Source organism: Geotrypetes seraphini, chromosome 5 (assembly GCF_902459505.1).
Source record: "Geotrypetes seraphini chromosome 5, aGeoSer1.1, whole genome shotgun sequence".
NCBI lineage: Eukaryota > Metazoa > Chordata > Amphibia > Gymnophiona > Dermophiidae > Geotrypetes > Geotrypetes seraphini.
The window spans coordinates 112,566,485-112,587,685 of NC_047088.1; the positions used below are offsets into that span (position 1 = coordinate 112,566,485).

Consider the following 21,201-nt stretch of genomic DNA (forward strand, 5'->3'; position numbering starts at 1 on the left):
TCCTTCTACTGACTACGCCTCTCTTTATACAGCCCAGCATCCTTCTGGCAGCAGCCACTGCCTTGTCACACTGTTTTTTCGCCTTTAGATCTTCGGATACTATCACCCCAAGGTCCCTCTCCCCGTCCGTGCATATCAGCTTCTCTCCTCCCAGCATATACGGTTCCTTCCTATTATTAATCCCCAAATGCATTACTCTGCATTTCTTTGCATTGAATTTTAGTTGCCAGGTATTAGACCATTCCTCTAACTTTTGCAGATCCTTTTTCATATTTTCCACTCCCTCTTCGGTGTCTACTCTGTTACAAATCTTGGTATCATCTGCAAAAAGGCACACTTTTCCTTCTAACCCTTCAGCAATGTCACTCACATACATATTGAACAGGATTGGCCCCAGCACCGAACCCTGAGGGACTCCACTAGTCACCTTTCCTTCCTTCGAGCGACTTCCATTAACCACCACCCTCTGGCGTCTGTCCGACAGCCAGCTTCTGACCCAGTTCACCACTTTGGGTCCTAACTTCAGCCCTTCAAGTTTGTTCAACAGCCTCCTATGAGGAACTGTATCAAAGGCTTTGCTGAAATCCAAGTAAATTACATCTAGCATATGTCCTCGATCCAGCTCTCTGGTCACCCAATCAAAAAATTAAATCAGGTTCGTTTGGCACGATTTACCTTTTGTAAAGCCATGTTGCCTCGGATCCTGTAACCCATTAGATTCAAGGAAGTACACTATCCTTTCTTTCAGCAACACTTCCATTATTTTTCCAACAACTGAAGTGAGGCTCACCGGCCTGTAGTTTCCTGCTTCATCCCTGTGACCACTTTTATGAATAGGGACCACATCCGCTCTCCTCCAATCCCCAGGAATCACTCCCGTCTCCAGAGATTTGTTGAACAAGTCTTTAATAGGACTCGCCAGAACCTCTCTGAGCTCCCTTAGTATCCTGGGATGGATCCTGTCTGGTCCCATCGCTTTGTCCACCTTCAGTTTTTCAAGTTGCTCATAAACACCCTCCTCCGTGAACGGCGCAGAATCTACTCCATTTTCTCGTGTAACTTTGCCAGACAATCTCGGTCCTTCTCCAGGATTTTCTTCTGTGAACACAGAACAGAAGTATTTGTTTAGCACATTTGCTTTCTCCTCATCACTCTCCACATATTTGTTCCCAGCATCTTTTAGCCTAGCAATTCCATTTTTTATCTTCCTCCTTTCACTAATATATCTGAAAAAATTTTTATCTCCCTTTTTTACATTTTTAGCCATTTGTTCTTCCGCCTGTGCCTTCGCCAAACGTATCTCTCTCTTGGCTTCTTTCAGTTTCACCCTGTAGTCCTTTCTGCTCTCCTCTTCTTGGGTTTTTTTATATTTCATGAACGCCAACTCTTTCGCCTTTATTTTCTCAGCCACTAGGTTGGAGAACCATATCGGCTTCCTTTTTCTCTTGTTTTTATTGATTTTCTTCACATAAAAGTCCGTAGCCATTTTTATCGCTCCTTTCAGCTTAGACCACTGTCTTTCCACTTCTCTTATGTCCTCCCATCCTAACAGCTCTTTTTTCAGGTACTTTCCCATTGCATTAAAGTCCGTACGTTTGAAATCTAGGACTTTAAGTATCGTGTGGCCGCTCTCCACTTTAGCCGTTATATCAAACCAAACCGTTTGATGATCGCTACTACCCAGGTGAGCACCCACTCGAACATTAGAGATACTCTCTCCATTTGTGAGGACCAGATCCAATATCGCTTTTTCTCTTGTGGGTTCCGTTACCATTTGTCTGAGCAGAGCCTCTTGAGAGGCATCCACAATCTCCCTACTTCTTTCCGATTCCGCAGACGGAACATTCCAGTCCGCATCCGGCAGGTTGAAATGTATGTTATACATTAGAGGTTGCCTCAGGACTGGGACTGAGGTTTTTAGTATCTGGGTTTTGCCCTCACCCACCCCTCCCACTTCTGTTAAAAGTATAAGTGTGCAGTCATACTGCTTACTCCTTGTACTGCAATGCCTAGTTCTTGTTCTGCAACACATTGTCTGGGTATTCTCAGATTGTTGGAATGCTGGCTTTTCTAAAGTATTCTTCAGCCACAGAAACAAACATTTTTAGATAAAGCCTTTGAGGTTCAACTGGTCTCTGCCCCATTTTCCCTTTTGTAATACAACAGAAGCTACTTAGCCTTTTGTGTGGCGTGTGACTGCTTGCACTGATGTGCTCCCAGTAAGGTCGCTGAATACGTCTTTTTAACCTTTTGCCTTTAGAGGCAATTTCAAAGTCTTTTGCCTTGGTAAAATGGCTTGACTGAAAATTCTCTTCAAATGCAATAAAAAGTACACATGGGTTAAAAGCATCTTTTTAAATGCTGGCAGCTGCAGGCCAAAAAAAAAAAATCCAGCTATTCAGTGGTGGCTGCTGCTCAATATCCAGATTCAGTGATGAGGTGCCAGCACTATCTGAATAGCTAATTCAGACAGATTTAGAACAGCCGTTTTGATGTCCTAAATGATCTGGCTTGCTTTTAGGCCAGTTGCTGGCAGAAGGTAAAAACTAGCAATGGGAAAAACAGTTTTATGCACTGAAGTGAAAGGACCATATATTGAGAGGGCTGCAGGGCACAGCTTTCTGGCTATGATTCTGTGGGACACAAACTCCAATCCAAGACTGTCACATCATTTGACCTGATTTGTAAGTGGGGCACACTGTACAGCTGGTCCAGATTCCAAATGCAGTTTTCCCCCTCTGATTCCTGCTTTCATTCCTAATCCAATCTAATCTAATCCTTAGGTTTGTATACTGAACCCTCTGAAATGAAACCCTCTCATCTCTGTCTGCTACCAGGCTCTGGCTCTGCCTCTGCTTTGACAGTCTCCCAGGGGAGCACAGGGTCCAGGAAAAAATCATTATTGTATTTATATCCCTCACAATCTGAAGTTCCCTTTGTAGATAACCATTGTAGTGGGATCGGAGAATGGCTAGCTATCAACCAAAGCTAAGTGACATTCTATCTGATACTGGCTGCCATATTAGGTGACAGGAAGACTTTTCTACAGGAAGCTGTTTTTGTAGAACTCTAATTATGAACTAATAATGATAATACATGACACAAGCCCTTTACAGACACAAGTTGGGAGTTTTTTGGGCCTATGAAATGTAACTGAGGCCTTTTTACTCCTAGTTTTAAGATTAGTATCATCTGCTGTGGGCCGGTGAGGTAAATGCTCTGCACTCATAGGAAGCCAGCATTAATCATCTTGCTCTTCATTCCAATTTCCAGATCATTTGTAGTTAGTTAGTTTGGTGCCATTGACTTGTGTTCAAGTCCTAGTGACTTGATGAATTACAGATGGTTTTGTGCAATATTTTGCTGGTGTGTGGAATTTATGCAACCATACTTTAGTTGTTACAGTCCTTTGCATCACCTTTCTTTAGTATAGGCATGAACAGTGATCTTCTCCAATCGGTTGGCCATGTTTATTTCTTCCAAATCTGTTGACATAATTGAGTGAGGGCCATGATAGCACCTTCTGAGCCTTTGATTAATTCAGTTGGAATACCATTGATACCAGGTGACTTGTTTTATGATAAATTTATAATTGTTGCTATGACTTCTTTTAAAATATCTGTTTTTTCTTCAGCGTTAGTTTCCTGATCAATTTCCCCATGTTATCCTCATTGCCTTTTTTGTATAGATTTTCCATATATTCTTTCCATCTCTTTCTGGATCATTCAATATCATTCCATTGGCATCTTTAGGCATCTCTAATCAGGGCTGGAATTTCTGCTGCAATCTCTTAACTTCCTGATACGCTAACTTGGTTTTTCCGTTTACATGTTCCAATTCAATTTTCTTATAAATATCTTATAGATATCATTCTTTATCTTGCCGAACTTGACTTTGAAAACACTCTGTTCATTTGTGATACTTTTTCTCTATCACCAGAAAGTTTTGTGTCTTGTATGTTCTGCTACTTTTCTGTTTCTTCTGAGATCCAAGGCGATTTCCTCCTTGGTCTGATAATTTCCCGGAACTCTTTTTAAAAATCAGCATCATGTTGGCCACCCTCCAATCTTCTAGTGCTATGCTGCATTTTAAAGAAAAGTTACAAATTTCTAACAATAGCTCTGCAAGTTCATTTTTCAATTCTATCAGCACTCTGGGATGCATACCATCCATAAGGTGACCATTTATTTTTTTCCTCAAAAGGGGATGTCTACTAATTTCAGCCCTGCCCCCAACCCCACCCTAGCCCCGCTCACAATCCCACCCACAATCCCGCCACAATTTCTTCCATTCATTTTTCATATACACACAATATCTTATTAATTCATAATGGTAACCATAAAATTGAAAAAAAATACAAAGCACACTGTATGCAGAAAAAATATTAATTATCTTTTTTTGTAATTATTTCTATTAAATTTAAATTATTTCTATTAAATTTCCCTCCCTCCCATCCCTCGTGCAGCAGGATCCTTGCCCAGTTTCCCTTCCCTCCCTCCCATCCCTCGTGCAGCAGGACCCTTGAGCAAGCCACCCGCCCCCGCCCCAAGCACTGTACCTTGGGCCCCGCTGGCTCTTCCTTTGCGCACTTGGGCTTCTATCTAATTCTGAGCCCAGTGAGAAGCAGGCACCGCCAGGCTAACTACCATCGCCTGCTCCGTCAGGCCATGTGGCCTGGTCTCCCTCGCCTCGGCAAAGACCGGGACCGCAGCTCCTACTTTACTAAACACTAAACAGCACCCTTTGTCCCTTTCTATTCCTTCCCTCCCATGTCCTGAGTTTGTGCCCACTTCCACTTACTGCCTTCCAGCATTTCTTGTCCTCTGCCTTGTTGAACTTCTCATTTGTCCCCAGCAGCACTCCCCGCATCACTATGTCCAATATACCCCCCCACACACACACTCCCTGTGCTCCAACTCCACTACTCTATTGAAAAAAAAAAATCATCTCGGCCTTCTGCCCCTCTCTGCCTTCCAGCATTTGTCTCCCGGCCTTACTTACTTTTTTAACTGCTCCTGCTCCTCTTTCAAGTGCTCCTTCTTCAATTGCTCCTTAGTCCTCAGCACTGCAGTACTCCCCACAATGCTCAATAGTGGGTGGTTAGACGACACAGGATGGCACAGCATGGCACGACAGAAGATGATGAGAGTGTGAAATCTGACGTCGGAAAAAAAGCTTCTGGGCCAGCCACTTACAAAAGAGAGTGGGGCTCCAAGGGGCGGGATGAGGCAGCGCGGCGAATCACCAGTGCAGGATCAGGGCAGCAGGATCGCAAATGATAGCAGCAGTAGAAAACGGGACATTTAGGTGTCCAGAAGCGGTGGCTCGGGACAACGGGATGGTGGGTCTAATAAAGGGACGGTCCTGTTGAAAACGGGATATATGGTCACCTTAACCATCCAGTCCAGGCAATCTGCTACTGTTCAATTTATACATCATTCAGTGTTACAGAGATTTGTAGGAGTTTCTCTGATTCATCAGAATTGAATGTCAGTTCTGGTACCAGTAACTCACCCACATCTTCCTCAGTGAACATTGAAGCAAAGAATTAATTTAATCTCTCTATTATGGCCTTGTCTTCCCTGAGAGCCCCTTTTATCCCTTGGTTATCTAGCAGTCCAATAGATTCTCTTCCTGGATTCTTGCTTTTAATATACCTATAAAAAATTTTTTACTGTGTGTTTTTGCTTCTAGCGCAATCTCCTTTATCCACATGTTTATTCACACCTTCAAAGAAATGCAGACCTTCATCCACCACTGCAAAGCTATTTTTCATACCCATCATCGTTTGTGAGGATAAAACTGGTACTGGAACTTTAGAGATCCATGGAATGGATTCAACTCTGACTTTTCATGGTTGTTTACCAGTCATGAATAAACAAGATATTTAGTTAATTTTTCTGTATTACCTTTTGTCTTTTTTCAGGTGCTCAAAATGGATTTGGAACAGGATCCAATGGGAAACCAGGCAAAGCAGGTAAGGGGATGTTCTCTTTCACCCTTTTTCCTTAAGTTTTTTTAGTTGTCTCCTGGTACTTATATTTCTTCCTGCACTCGGTACCTCTCTTTCTGTTCCTGAATTCTCATAGAAACATAGAAACATAGAAATAGACGGCAGATAAGGGCCCACGGCCCATCTAGTCTGCCCACCTTAATGTCCCTCCCCTACCTTTGCCCTGTGAATAGATCCCATGTGCCGATTCCATTTGGCCTTAAAATCAGGCACGCTGCTGGCCTCAATCACCTGTAGTGGAAGACTATTCCAGCGATCAACCACTCTTTCAGTGAAAAAGAATTTCCTGGTGTCACCTCGTAGTTTCCCGCCCCTGATTTTCAACGGATGCCCTCTTGTTGTCGTGGGACCCTTGAAAAAGAAGATATCTTCCTCCGCCTCGATGCGGCCCGTAAGATACTTGAACGTCTCGATCATGTCCCCCCTCTCTCTGCGCTCCTCGAGCGAGTATAGCTGTAATTTGTCAAGCCGTTTTTCGTATGGTAGATCCTTGAGTCCCGAGACCATCCGGGTGGCCATTCTTTGCACCGACTCCAGTCTCAGCACATCCTTGCGATAATGCGGCCTCCAGAATTGCACACAGTATTCCAGGTGGGGCCTCACCATGGATCTATACAATGGCATAATGACTTCCGCCTTACGACTGACGAAACCCCTTCGTATGCAGCCCATGATTTGTCTTGCCTTGGACGAAGCCTGCTCCACTTGATTGGCAGACTTCATGTACTCACTGACGATTACCCCCAAGTCTCGTTCTGCTACCGTTTTTGCTAGGATCTCGCCATTAAGGGTATAAGACTTGCATGGTTTCTGGCTGCCCAGGTGCATAACTTTGCATTTTTTGGCATTGAAGTTGAGTTGCCATGTCCTAGACCATCGCTCCAGTAGGAGTAGGTCGTGCATCATGTTGTCGGGCACTGAATCTTCGTCTGTTGTGCATTTGCCCACTACATTACTCAGTTTGGCGTCATCGGCGAATAATGTTATTTTACCTCGAAGCCCTTCTGCCACGTCTCTTATAAAGATGTTGAATAGGATTGGGCCCAAGACTGAGCCCTGTGGTACTCCACTAATCACCTCCGTCATTTCGGAGGGGGTGCCGTTCACCACCACCCTTTGGAGCCTACCTCCAAGCCAGCTCCCAACCCATTTCGTCAATGTGTCACCTAATCCTATAGAACTCATCTTGCTCAGTAACCTGCGGTGTGGTACGCTATCGAATGCTTTGCTAAAGTCCAGGTACACGATGTCCAGGGACTCCCCAATATCCAGCTTCCCCGTTACCCAGTCAAAGAAGCTGATCAGGTTGGTTTTGCAGGATCTCCCCTTAGTAAATCCATGTTGTTGGGGATCCCGTAGATTCTCCTCATCCAGGATCTTATCTAATTGGTGTTTGATTAGAGTTTCCATTAGTTTGCTCACTATCGATGTTAGACTCACTGGTCTGTAGTTTGCTGTCTCCATCTTTGAGCCTTTCTTGTGGAGTGGAATGACGTTAGCCGTCCTCCAGTCCAACGGGACGCTGCCTGTACTAAGGGAGAGGTTGAAGAGCGCGGACAGTGGCTCCACCAAGACATCACTCAGCTCCCTAAGCACCCTGGGGTGCAGGTTGTCCGGCCCCATTGCCTTGCTAACCTTGAGCCTTGACAGCTCACCGTAGACACTGCTGGGCGTAAACTCAAAGTTACTAAACGGGTCAACTGAGCCAACCCTTGTCTGTAGCTGAGGGCCGAGCCCTGGCGCTTCTCGGGTGAAGACTGAGCAGAAGTATTCATTTAATAGTTGGGCTTTTTCCAAATCCTTTTCCACATAGTCTCCGTCTGGTTTCCTAAGACGTACAATCCCGCCTGAGTTTTTTCTTCTATCACTGATATACCTGAAGAAGGATTTATCTCCCTTCTGGATGTTCTTTGCTAGAGACTCCTCCATGAGGAATTTAGCCTCCCTGACTGCTGTTTTGATGGCTTTTGATTTGGCCAGGTAGTCTGCTCTAGAGTCCTGCTTCCCTGATTGTTTGTAAGAGATGAATGCTTTTTTCTTCTCCTTGATCAGGTCTGAGATCTCCGCAGTAAACCACTGTGGCTTATTGTTCCTTCGCCGTTTACTTACTGATTTTACATAGCGGTTTGTTGCTTCTTGTATGGTTGCTTTCAAAGTCGACCACATGTCTTCCACGTTATTGGTTTCTTCTTGGCTTTGTAGCGCCTGGTGAACGATGTCTCCCATTTCTTTGAAATTTGTGTCCTTGAATTTGAGGACTTTGGTTAGTGTAGTAGATTTAGTGAAACCTTTCCTGATATTGAACCATACCATGTTGTGGTCACTGGAGGCCAATGTGTCGCCCACCGAGACCTCTGTGACACTTTCTCCATTGGTAAGTATCAGGTCCAGTATTGCCTGATCCCTTGTCGGTTCCAACACCAGTTGCCTGAGGCTTGCTCCTTTCATAGAGTTTAATAGCCTCCTGCTGCTGCCGGAAGCAGAGGTAAGTGTAACCCAATCCACATCAGGCATGTTGAAGTCACCTAGCAATACTGTGTCCCCACGCAAAGTGATATTTTCTATATCTTCGATTATTTCCATATCCAGGTCATCCTGTTGTCTTGGGGGTCTGTAAATTACGCCAAGATACAAGCATTTGTCCTTCCCTCTGGCCAAATTAACCCAAAGGGATTCCCCAGTATATTGGACATCTGAGATTCTCGTGACCTTAATGTCATCTTTAGTATATAATGCTACACCCCCTCCCTTCCTACCCTCTCTGTCCCGGCGAAGCAAGTTGTAACCCAGTATGACCATGTCCCACCCGTGGGAGTCTGTGAGCCAGGTTTCGGATATCGCCACCACATCCAGGTCGGCATTCCTTATTTCTGTTTCCAATTCCAGGATCTTGTTTCCTAAACTGTGTGCGTTGACGTACATAGCCCTCCATGTTATATTTTTGTTATGTCTCAATGGGGTTATTCCTGTTTGAGCTATTTGAACACCTTTAGCATTGTTTGTGTTATTTGTGCTTTCCTGAGGCTCAGAACCACAATGTGTACTCCCCATATACCCAGAACTACAGTGTGTACTCCCCCTAGACCCAGAATTACAATGTGACCCATAAATATGATGTGACCCTACTCCCGACTCAAAAGTGTGTGCACTCACCCCTGACCCAGAATTTCGGTGTCTACTTTCCTCAGCCTCATAAATGTATTGGCATTTTAGTTCGCCTGGTATGTTGTTTGTGCCTGTACCCTCCCCCGACTTACCTAGTTTAAAGCCCTGTGGAGTAGGCGGGCTAGGCGGTGTCCAAGGACATTCTTCCCTCTTCTGGTTAGGTGTAGCCCGTCATGTCCCTGTAGTCCTTGCAATGCTTCTCCATGGTGCAGAAACCCAAAGTTCATCTCCTTGCACCATCCTCGCAGCCAGTCGTTCGCCCTTTGTATTCGATCCTCTCTGGCTCTGCCCTTGCCCCTCACTGGGAGAATCGAGGAGAAGACTACCTGCGCATCCATCCTCCTCAGCTTCTCCCCCAGGGCCCTGAAGTCTTCAGGTAGGCTGTCCGGGCTGCTCCTTGCGGTGTCGTTGGTTCCGACGTGGATTAGAACCATGGGGAAGTGGTCTCGGGGCTTGATGAGTCTGTCAATGCAAGCAGTGACATCCCGGATCCTGGCCCCTGGCAAACAGCAGACCTCTCTTGATTGTAGGTCTGGTCTGCAGATTGGTCCCTCGGTGCCCCTCAGCAGCGAATCTCCGATGACCACCACTCTGCGCTTCTTAGGGGTGGGCTGTACTGTTGATTCCGGAGTTGGAACCGTCTGCTGAACAACTACTTGTAGCTCTTTCTCCGGACCTTCCTGTAGCAGCTGATATCTGTTCCTCAGGGCGATATGAGGTGTCGATGTTGAGCTGTCCTGTATGGGGGAAAAAGAGACAGAGTTAGGTCCTCTGCATTTTCTTGTGGAGGAAGTCACCAACTGCCAGGAGTCAGCGTCTCCAACCACTTCCTGCATTCCGGTAGTTTGTCTCAAGGTGGCCGTTTTGGATGCTATGGGTGTTCCCAGGGTGGTCTTGTCAGGTTCCTGTTCAGCGATCTGAGACAGCTCCTGGATGACTCCATCGATGAAGGTCTCGTCGGTCTCGGATGCTCCTTAAGCGCTGAACCTCCTCTCTCAGGCTCTTTAGCTCCATCAAAAGGCTTTTGTCCGGTTGAACCATTATTTCTGTCTGCGTTGAGACTGTAGACATCTTTGAGGGGATGGCCTCGGTCTGTACAGAGACCTCTGCCCTCCGTCCTGGTTCTCCTTCCATCTGTACTCGGACCATAGCCATCCCCTGGGTGCTCTCGGTGACTGAACTGCCTGTTTTGATTGAAGTCTTGCTGCTTCTAGTCCTACCTGCCATTACAAAGGTTTATTGTTATTATTTCTTAATTTGAAATTTTTTTTATTTTTTTTTTTTTAGGATGTTTGTTAGGGTGGGGGCTGTTAGGTGTTGGTCAGTAAGTGTTGAGGGAGGGATAGAGGTAGTTAGTTAGTTCTTGGTCTGAGGGATGGAGTAGTTAGTTAGTTAGTTAGTAGTAGTAGTTAGTTAGTTAACAGTTAGTTAATTGTCAGTTAAGAACGTCTGTTTGTTAGTGTGCCTGTTTAGTGAGAAAGATTTAGTAGCTTGTTGGTGAGATAGAAAGTTGTAAGATTGAGAGTTAAAGACTTGGTAGAAAGTTGTAGATTGATAGTTAAAGACTTGGTAGAACGCTAAAGAAAGACTGAAGACAATTGATTAGTTAGCTAGTCTTATAAGTTGGGAGTCCGGCTATAGTTGATAGCCCTTTCTTGATGCCCTTCTTGAGGCCCTTCGCAAAGGCGCTCTCGCTAAGGCGAGTGCCTTTGCCGTTCGCCTTCGCCGCGCGCTTAACGGCTGCGCGCCGTTGGCTCGTCCCCTTTTATGGGGGGAGTTTGGCTGGTGATGTCAGGGGTGGGCGGAGTTAGCTCTCGCCTCTTCCCCTGCTAGCACCGCCTTCTCTGCTCCTCTCTCTGCTTCTTCCTGCTAGCACACTCTCCGCTCACTATTCTGCCATGTGCTCAGAACTCTGCTACCATGTGCTCAGGACTAGGCACAGCTCCTACAGTCTCCCTTCGGCTGGCCTTGCACTGTGAACTCTCTGCTGTTGGCTCGTCCCCTTTTATGGGGGGAGTTTGGCTGGTGATGTCAGAGGTGGGCGGAGTTAGCTCTCGCCTCTTCCCCTGCTAGCACCGCCTTCTCTGCTCCTCTCTCTGCTTCTTCCTGCTAGCACACTCTCCGCTCACTGTTCTGCCATGTGCTCAGAACTCTGCTACCATGTGCTCAGGACTAGGCACAGCTCCTACAGTCTCCCTTCGGCTGGCCTTGCACTGTGAACTCTCTGCTGTTGGCTCGTCCCCTTTTATGGGGGGAGTTTGGCTGGTGATGTCAGGGGTGTGCGGAGTTAGCTCTCGCCTCTTCCCCTGCTAGCACCGCCTTCTCTGCTCCTCTCTCTGCTTCTTCCTGCTAGCACACTCTCCGCTCACTGTTCTGCCATGTGCTCAGAACTCTGCTACCATGTGCTCTCCTATCTTTTCACTTCTTTTTTCCTGTTCCTTTTTACCCACTTTCTTCATGTCCCTTTTATCTCCTGTAGCACTTTTTCTTTCCTATTATCCACTGTTTTCTTTTCATGTCTCTCTTTCTCATAGGTTACAGAGGAATACAGCCAGGCTATGGAGCAGGTGAGATATACTGTATACTTCTTTCCTCCCCTCTCACCCATCACCTTGTGCAGCATATTTCTATTCCTCCCTTTCATCCCCCTGTGCAGCAGAACCCCCACTGACCTTCCCACCATGAGACTGGGGCCTCCAAAAACAGCAGCAGCGGCAGAGCTCTGGACTGGCTTGTTGCCTTCCCCACCGGGGGCTTCCCTCTGCTGCATAATGTATGACATTGCTAGTTAGCTATAATTAGAGTGGTCATCTGGCCCAGAGCAACACTGGCAGGCTGATGAAGTTCTTGTTTTGACGCACTGTTCTTTCCTTGAATTTTCTATCATTGACCACTCTTGGCAGTACTACTGTATTCTATAATTGTTTTCTCTGGCCATAGGAAGTTCTTAAAATTTATTTATTTATATACCGCTTATCAAAGGTTTACTTTCAGGTACTCAAAACATTTTTCCTAACTCAGTATTGATGTCAAATGTATACATACTGAGTAGAAATTTACACTGAAATGTGCTGTGTAACTGGTGGTAGCTTGCTGATGACATGTTTATTATTCTCTGATCTGGTTGGAAAGCTTCTCCTACCACTTACTGTTCTGTGATGTTGTAGGTTATGGCAGTGTTGGCTTTCCCCGTGGATTGTTGCCTCTGAGAGGTAAGTGTGGTATATTTGTGGATTTATCCTTCTCCTGAATAACTAGACAGAATACATATAGTATCTGTGGATGTGCAAATAATTTTATTATACCTCATTTTTACAGGTCTTGGAAGAGGAGGGATAGCTCCTAAAACAGGTGCATGACCTTTATTCCACAGATTTTACACAATTGCTCACTTCCAGGGCTGTAGCAATTACACGGTCCCTCTTCCCTCCTGCTGCTACCTCCTCTACTACTTCTGATCTGTAGTAGCAACAGCAAGAAGAAAAAACATGTACGGGCCCGCTCTGCTCAGGCATGTGCTGTTGGCTTTCCCAGTCCTCTACCCTGGAGCAGAGATTGTCATCAGAGGAGGCAGAGGACTGGCACAGCCAATAGTGTTCACCTGAGCAGAGCAGCCCCACATGTGTTTCTTCTTCTTTCTGCTGCTGCAGCAGCAGGAAGGAACAGATTGAAGCCAAGGTAACCTGGGACGGGGAAGGAAAAAGGGATGGATGGAAGGATAGGGAGAATGGGGAGATGCTAGATAGCAGGATGGAGGAGGACATGCTAAATTGAAGGATGAACATAGAAAAGGGGTAGACGCTTGATGGAAGAATGAGGAGGAGAAAGAGGGTGTTTTGCTAAATGGAAGGATGAGGAGAGAAAAAGAGGACCCTGGGTAGAAAAGGGGTAGAGAGGAGACACTGGATAGAAATATGGGGAAAGAGAAGGGGTCATGTAATGGAAATTTTTGTTGCTCATGTAAAGTAGGTCCTCTGCTCACAAAGAAAAATTTTTACTCAAGTCTAGTCAACCCTTAGAGGGACCATAGACTGTATCCCAAAGTGTACACGAGACCTCAGCAGGGGATACATGCTCCCTTAGAAAGACCGCACCCCCCTTACTATACATGCTCATGCCAGAGAAGTTTAAAAGATACAGGGCAAGGGAAGGGGGCTCGTGCGGGGAAGGGGCACCACAACAAGGTTAGGGAATCACCTGGAGTGTTCCTTTTACTACCATTTTAATATTAATGACCTCGTTGTACTACATTTGCATGGCAGAGTCTGAGACTGCTAGGAAGCTAGAAAAAGGCCATTCTGAAAATCAGCAGGTAAAATTACTGACATGCTAAACCAGCTGGAACTGGTTTAGCGCCCATGTTAAGGGCACAGTAACTTTTGAGAATCCTCCCCTCTGTCTTTTTCCTGCTCGATATTTGGCACCAAGAATCCTCTAGTATACCTTTGCCATATCTGAGTCCTAGATCCTAATATTAAGATTACATGCTTCCCATGCTGGTCCTGGATCTGCTGGCTGAAGTTAATCTACCTGCTCTGTTCATGTCTGTCTGGGTCATTGTTGGACATGCTCTTTGCAAGGGAGACCCTTACTTGACTTATAGCCTCTCTAACTGTATATCTTCTTCATGAATAGCATTCAGTTGCAGCCTTAGACATCTTGAAAAATATGCACTGCCCTTTGTCCAGACACTGACCCTTCTTGTACTCATGAAATACTTAACAGTTATTGCAGACTTATACACGTACTGAGAATTTATATATTTCTCTTCTTGATCAAAATGATGTCTCAGGCAGAAACAAACAAATCCAAATGCTGTAAAGAATGGTAACTACTCTATAAGAACAGAGTCAGGTCATCTCAATAGAAATAATTTTCCAAATTAATATGATCCAGGTAGCCATTATCCCAGGGTGCTCTTTTCAGTATTTGCAAATCTAACCAACCTAAACCACACAGAGCCTCCACTACTATAGAGCCATCAGCTAGCGGCCTGGCTGATTTGCCACTAAGAACTTTGTCTCCCTCCCCCCCCCCCCCCAATATGAAAATATAATGGATAATCTGTGCTGCATCCAAGCTAATATTGATCCTGGTATGACACAGGCTTTGCCTGATTCACTTGCTGAAGACAGGACTTCAGATTTTCCTCATACTCTTTGAACTTTACCGCCAGGCCTAAGGCACTGGTCATCTTTCAGTTCTCTATCATTTATCTCTTTACATCAGGCCAACAACTTGTGTCTTGGATCCTCTTCCCTCCAAGTAGAACAAACAACTCATACTGTTTGTAGTTAATGCTAAATGCAAACCATAACTCTTTCACATGCATGGTGCAAAGTATAGCAATAGCAACAACATAGGCTGTGCAGAAAATACAGAGGAGGAAAAAGCCTCAGAAATGAATCCTTCCATCCCACAATGGTGGTTTAAAGGTGTTCAGGCAATAAACCTCATTGGCACAAAAAACCTCCCCTGATATTTGAAAAAGCTTTGTGCGGTGCAGTGAAAAACTTAGTGTAAAAGACAGATGAATAAATCAACTTATCTTTGGATCGATCGATTAGTACACTGATGGTGGCCAGCGTATCACAATTCTGCTGCCTCAGGGTGGAGCAATGCCGATCATAACTTTAAAGTGGGACACAACTACTGCGTCTCCACATGTGAAAGAGTTATCAGTAGTTTTTCATTGTTATCTGTGTTATTTACGCTATGTAGTTAAATGCTAATCCATCAAGTGGATCAGCAGGCCAATCAGCCAGACATACCCTCTCAACTCCCCTTTTTGGAATTTACTTTTATTTTACTTTAAGCTATTATATAGGACTGAGGAGACCTTGCTTTGTAGAAGCAGAGTGAGAAATTCTACACATATCGAGAAAGGCTTTCTAGGTTTTTCTGTAGTTTCTGAAGAAATACCCCTTGTCAGCACCATCAGCTAGCATTACCCAGTTGTGTGGCTTATTATCCTGCTATCTATGGAAAACATATTTTACAAGTGAACAACTTTGCTTTTGCCTGTCCAGGTTATGGCAATGGAGTTGGTATTGGCAGTTTCCCAAGCAGTGGAATTCAGCAAGGTAAAATGTACACATTCTGGTGTGTTTAAAATATTTTTCCTTGGGTCTTATTCATAAATGATTTTCCCCATAAATAATTTTTCCTATTCTATTTCTATGGAAAAAAAAATCTTTATTGAAAAAAGTTAATAATCAGTTTCTAACATAGTTTCATCTTCATAGGTTATCCTGCTGGGATAGGTGTTTATCCTGGTGCTGGTCTTCAGCCTGGATATGGAATTGGTAAGAACTGATACTGACTTCTTTTGTAAGATATATGTTTAAAACATACAGTACCTAAAGGAGACAATATATTTTCATCTTGGTATGTAAATAGCAGAAATTAGAGGGTGACCAAAATTAGGGCTTTTGGTTTCAGATGAAACTAAATCAGTGGCTGAAATTTGAAGCTTTGTGTTGGCTGGAATGGAATCCAAAACCAAAACCATCAGGCCAGCCTCCCCCCAGTAGAAAACCCATCACTAACTCTACCCTCTCCCCACCACCACCACCTGTAGGCCCTCCTTGGGCTTACTTTCGCAGCCCTGGTGGTCTAGTGACTTCTTCCTAACCAAGTTATTAGAATCCATCATATCCACCCAACTCTCATCCTACCTAGAACGATTCTCTATCCTCCTACCCCACCAATTCGGCTTCAGACCCAACTTCAGCACCGAATCCCTCTTGGTCTCACTAATCTCTAAGGTGCAACAACTCCATTCTCGAAACAAATTCGCTGTTCTTCTTCAATTCGACCTCCCCGCAGCCTTCGATGTCGTTCACCACGACATCCTTATCTTCCAACTCTCTGAAATAGGCATAAGCTCCACAGTCCTTGATTGGTTCTCGAAATTCCTACGCTTCCGCTCCTACACCGTTAACACAAATGGTTCCTCATCCCCTGCCTGGAAGCCGAAATGTGGAGTCCCGCAAGGCTCACCCCTCTCTCCTATTCTTTTCAACATCTACATGTCCTCTCTGAAACTCCTTCATCTATCCCCCCTAGAAACTCTCTACTCCTATGCTGACGACATCCTCATCCTCCTCGAAACCGACGCGAACCTCTCGAACCTCGCTGAGAACATCTCCACATGTATTACGAACCTCCAATCCTGGGCCCAATCTGTACAAATGAAACTGAATGAGTCCAAAACCAAACTACTTTGGCTCGGCCCAATTTCAGATCATTTACCCACCTCCACCCACCTTCCGGCCCCACTCTTCATCTTGAGTTTTCAAGCAAAGTCCTAGGCATCATCTTAGACTCCTCTCTCTCCTTCAACGATCACCTCAACTCCCTGGTAAAAAAATGCTTCTTTAGCCTCCATATGTTAAGAAAAGTAAGATCTTGCTTTCATCATTCTCATTTCGCCATCCTCGTCCAATCCACCATCCTCTCTAGACTAGACTACTGCAACTCCATCTATATAAGCCTAACTAAGAAAAACCTCCATAGACTTCAGCTAATTCATAACGCCGCTGCCAAGCTTATTTTCGCAAAAGGCAAGTTCGATCACGTTTCCCCACTCCTCTCTAAGCTTCACTGGCTCCCAGTATACTCCAGAGTCCTCTATAAATGTGCCTGCTTAGCCTTCAAGAATCTACATGGCGTCCTTCCTCCCGTTATCCCACTCTTCTGGAATTCATCAAACCCGCTCTCTTCTAGACCCTCCCAAAAACTGAAACTATCTTTCCCATCTATAAAAGGTATATCCCACGCAGGAAAACTTGGAACATTCCTCCCCTTCAGAACCATGGAACTCTGGAACAACCTCTCATCCCCGCTCAGAAATTCTAGCTCCTTCCAATCCTTCCGTAAACGCTTGAAAACTTGGCTCTTCTCAAAAATCTAATCTCCTCCCGTTCTCTAGTATCCTGCCCCTCTCTATCTTCTCAGTCCCTCTCCTATATCCCTTCTTTGTAATTCCTTTCCTCTTAACCTCTGTAAACCGTACCGAGCTCTGCGCATGCGGAGATGGTGCGGTATACAAACCTAAGGTTTAGTTTAGTTTAGTTTAGGAGCAATTCCAAATTATTCCTGTCCCTGTCAGCTTTGCAATAAAAAGGGCCGTTGTGGAAGGCCGTAGCAGCCATTTTGAGATTGGGGCCTGCAGGAGCAAGAATGACTGGGGATTGCTTCTACCTATACCAGTTCTAGTCTCAAAATGGGGAAGTTGTGAATGCTGTTTTGATTGCAAAGCCAGTAGAGGCAGGAGCGACTTGGGTCACCAGACCATGAGGGCTTCAAAGGTAATGCCCAAAGAGGACAGAATTGGTGGGAGGCCCAAGAGAAAAGGTTTTCTGCCAGGGGGAGACTGGCCTGGGGGCAATGGCTTTCTATTGGGGGGGGGGGGACAGCAACTGTTTTGACCTATAGGGGTAAGGGAGAGGAGGATGGCAATGAACAATCGCAATGGTATGGCATTTGTTTCAGCCAAAAATGAAAGTGAAGTGTGGTCAGCTCCGGATTTCAGGCTGATTTCAGTGTGGAAACCATAACCAAAATTCAGTCACCTTTAGAGGAAATTAAGGGATCTAGGTACTAAAGTACATTAAAAATATGTTTTAAGAAGATCATCTCTCAATGGTCACCATGTACTATCTAGTGGTGGAGCCGCATAGGAGCCATCAAATTAATAATCACACCAATCATACATTTTTATCTTAAGAATGCTTCTGAAATTTGCACCCCAATTCCTTTATAAAGGAATCAACAGATTACCTACAAAATTCTAAATAAAATCCCATATATTATACTTAAAACTCTTAAATTAGCTAAAAAGAATAGTAAAATGGGTTTTCCTGACTTCTTTAAATATCGTGTGTGTTAGGTGCCATCGACTCGTGTTCAAGTCCTAGCAATTTGATGAATTACAGATTTTAAAATATCTTACTGCTACCTTATTGAGATATGGCCACTTTGGATGGATACTTTTAATGAAAAGACTAACCCACCAGCTTGGTATACAATTGAAGCTGATTTGGTAAGCCCAGTACCCCTTAAATGTCTAGCTTTTACCTTAAAATCTAGTATTGAATTAGAATTTGATGTTATCCATTCTACCAAACATGCTATTCATTTGTTGGAATCAAAGTTACCTAATCTAAGCAAATGTTCTTTGAATGCTCCAGTGTGGCACAATCATAAAAAAATGATAAATTGGCCTCAATGGATAAATAAAGGCATTTGATCTTTAAAGCATGTTTTGACACAACTACCGAACTTAAAGAAATTGGTATAAAATAGTGATAAACTCTCCTTAAACCACACTGAAGACGGTATAGAAGACTGTGCTTCCAAAGAATAATTAAATAAAAATAAATAAATAAGAGGACCAGTTAGTACGGGCCCAGTGCCCTTGTAACAACCAATGGCCCCGGGCAGGTGTTTATGGAGTGACAAGCACTTAGAAGTAAATCTAAATAAACCCTGCCCCGTACATCATCTTGTCCTCAAGTGTCTATATAAAATAATAAATACTGAGGAGCACAACCACCCCCAGGTGAATGTGGAAAGGAGAGGAAATCACCAAAAAGAGTTCTCCCAAAAGCTTATCCAAATAAAAAACATCAAAACCTAGGTGCAAAAATCACCAAAAGAAAAATGAATATGGGGTCCTCAGTCTCATCCACAAATCCAAATAGCGGTGAACCCTGAACACATATCACAAAATGTTCGTGAAAAATAACACAAGAGCTAAATCAAAACAAAAAATAACACACAGAAATCACCACCAAACATGAGCCACTGTGCCGCTGCTGTTGGTTATTCTGTCCCTGAAATTGGGGGCTGGGCTTTTGAATTTTCAGTCATTTTATAAATATAGCTGATTATTTGCTCCCTCCTGATGAGGACATTGAAACAGGACCTATCGAGTGAGCGGAAGAGTGAGCGGAATTGAGCGAGTGGAATCGAACAGTGAGCAGAATTGAATAATGACATTGAGTGAATGGGACTGAGCGAGTGGATCTGAACAGCGAACGGATTGGAAACAGTGACATTTGAGTGAGTGGGATTATGCGAGCGGAACTGAATAGCGAGCGGAATCGAACAGTGAAGATTGGTGAACTTTGAACTTCGTCCCGCTTTGGATTAACTGCAGCCGCTTGAGCTAAGTATTTTTCACTGCTTGTTCACACACCTGCGAGCCTTTGTGGCTCATGTTTGGTGGTGATTTCTGTGTGTGTTATTTTTTTTTTCTTTTTTTTTTTGATTTAGCACTTGTGTTATTTTTCACGAACATTTTGTGATATGTGTTCAGGGTTCACCGCTATTTGGATTTGTGGATGAGACTGAGGACCCCATATTCATTTTTCTTTTGGTGATTTTTGCACCTAGGTTTTGATGTTTTTTATTTGGATAAGCTTTTGGGAGAACTCTTTTTGGTGATTTCCTCTCCTTTCCACATTCACCTGGGGGTGGTTGTGCTCCTCAGTATTTATTATTTTATATAGACACATGAGGACAAGATGATGTACGGGGCAGGGTTTATTTAGATTTACTTCTAAGTGCTTGTCACTCCATAAACACCTGCCCGGGGCCATTGGTTGTTACAAGGGCACTGGGCCCGTACTAACTGGTCCTCTTATTTATTTATTTTTATTTAATTATTCTTTGGAAGCACAGTCTTCTATACCGTCTTCAGTGTGGTTTAAGGAGAGTTTATCACTATTTTATACCAATTTCTTTAAGTTCGGACTTTCGTTATTATTGGTATACATATATTTTGGTTTCTTTTTGACACAACTACAACATAAATATAGCCTACCTAACATTGAATTCTTCAGATGGCTACAATTAAGACACTGCCTGAAAGAACTTAAATGGTCCCTCTGCAAAAAACATACAAAACACTTCAAAATTTGCAGAATTATCTAAGTTGGGTAATACATTAGAATATACTACCTCCTTATACTATAAATTATTATGTACCGTAATTCCTTATTTTCTCTTAAAAATAGAACCAAACAAATATGGTTTGAAGAAATCAACTGGATTAGCTCAGATGAAACCAACTGGATTGGCTTACTTTCACCAATCGTCTTACCCTCTCCACTGGTTTAATGCAATCATTCTTGTATCATAAAGCCTTTTGCACATCTAACAAACTTCATCATGCAGGCTTGAACAAGTCTAACTGTTGCTGGCACTGCAATTCGCACTTAGAAGACCTAATACAGTACATATGTTATACTCTTGTCCAATTATCCTTGGTGTTTGGTCCTCAGTATGGAAAATCATGTGCAAAATTCTACCCATTTCATCTTCTTTATCCCCAAACTTATCCCCTCCTTTACAAAGCTGCACTAGTGTTTCTAGTGCCGGCCGTGATGGTAACAGCTCCAACACTCATAGAATTCTTCAGATCCATCAATGTTCTAGACCCACTTGATTCATGGCAAAAACGATTTCTAGACATTCTAATTGCCTTAACATTACAAATGATATTATCAAATTGGAAATCTGCTCATCTCCTTAATATTAGTTTTTGGTGCTCTATATTATGATGATACATAACTATAAATGTAAAGCCACTTTACATTTGACATAGTCATCGTACCATTGATAAAATATAGTCTCCAATCTCAAAACTAACTAATATCCATTGACATTCCACTCCATATATATCTCTAATGAACAATTCATAGCATCACTTCTTACTTATATTATAACAATTTCTTTCATGTTATATTTCTTTGTATAGTTAATTATGCACATTTGTGTCATGGTTTTCTATGTTATACATTGTTTAATATATTTGTAATTTTCAAAATCAAATAAACAAATTGAAACTTAAAAAAAAAATAAAAATATGTTTTAGCACTCATTTTTAATATGCATTAGTATCATGCGGCAAATTAATTTTAAAAGACATAAAGGAAGTCTGAAGATGTGAATCTCTGCTGCATACTCTGTCACTATTCATTGACCTTTGCAAAGATGCATCAGATTTCCCTCTG

The 21,201-nt window shown here is 43.6% G+C and overlaps 1 protein-coding gene across 1 annotated transcript in view; it reads left to right on the forward strand.

Annotated features, from left to right (window-relative positions):
* Positions 1-21,201, forward strand: part of LOC117361472 (fibroin heavy chain-like) — an 85,430-nt gene that overhangs the window by 11,365 nt on the left and 52,864 nt on the right. The window contains exons 5-10 of the mRNA XM_033946862.1: positions 5,927-5,977; positions 11,713-11,745; positions 12,346-12,390; positions 12,497-12,529; positions 15,208-15,261; positions 15,424-15,483. Coding sequence (XP_033802753.1) covers positions 5,927-5,977; positions 11,713-11,745; positions 12,346-12,390; positions 12,497-12,529; positions 15,208-15,261; positions 15,424-15,483 — 276 coding nt within the window. The remainder of the gene's footprint in view (positions 1-5,926; positions 5,978-11,712; positions 11,746-12,345; positions 12,391-12,496; positions 12,530-15,207; positions 15,262-15,423; positions 15,484-21,201) is intronic.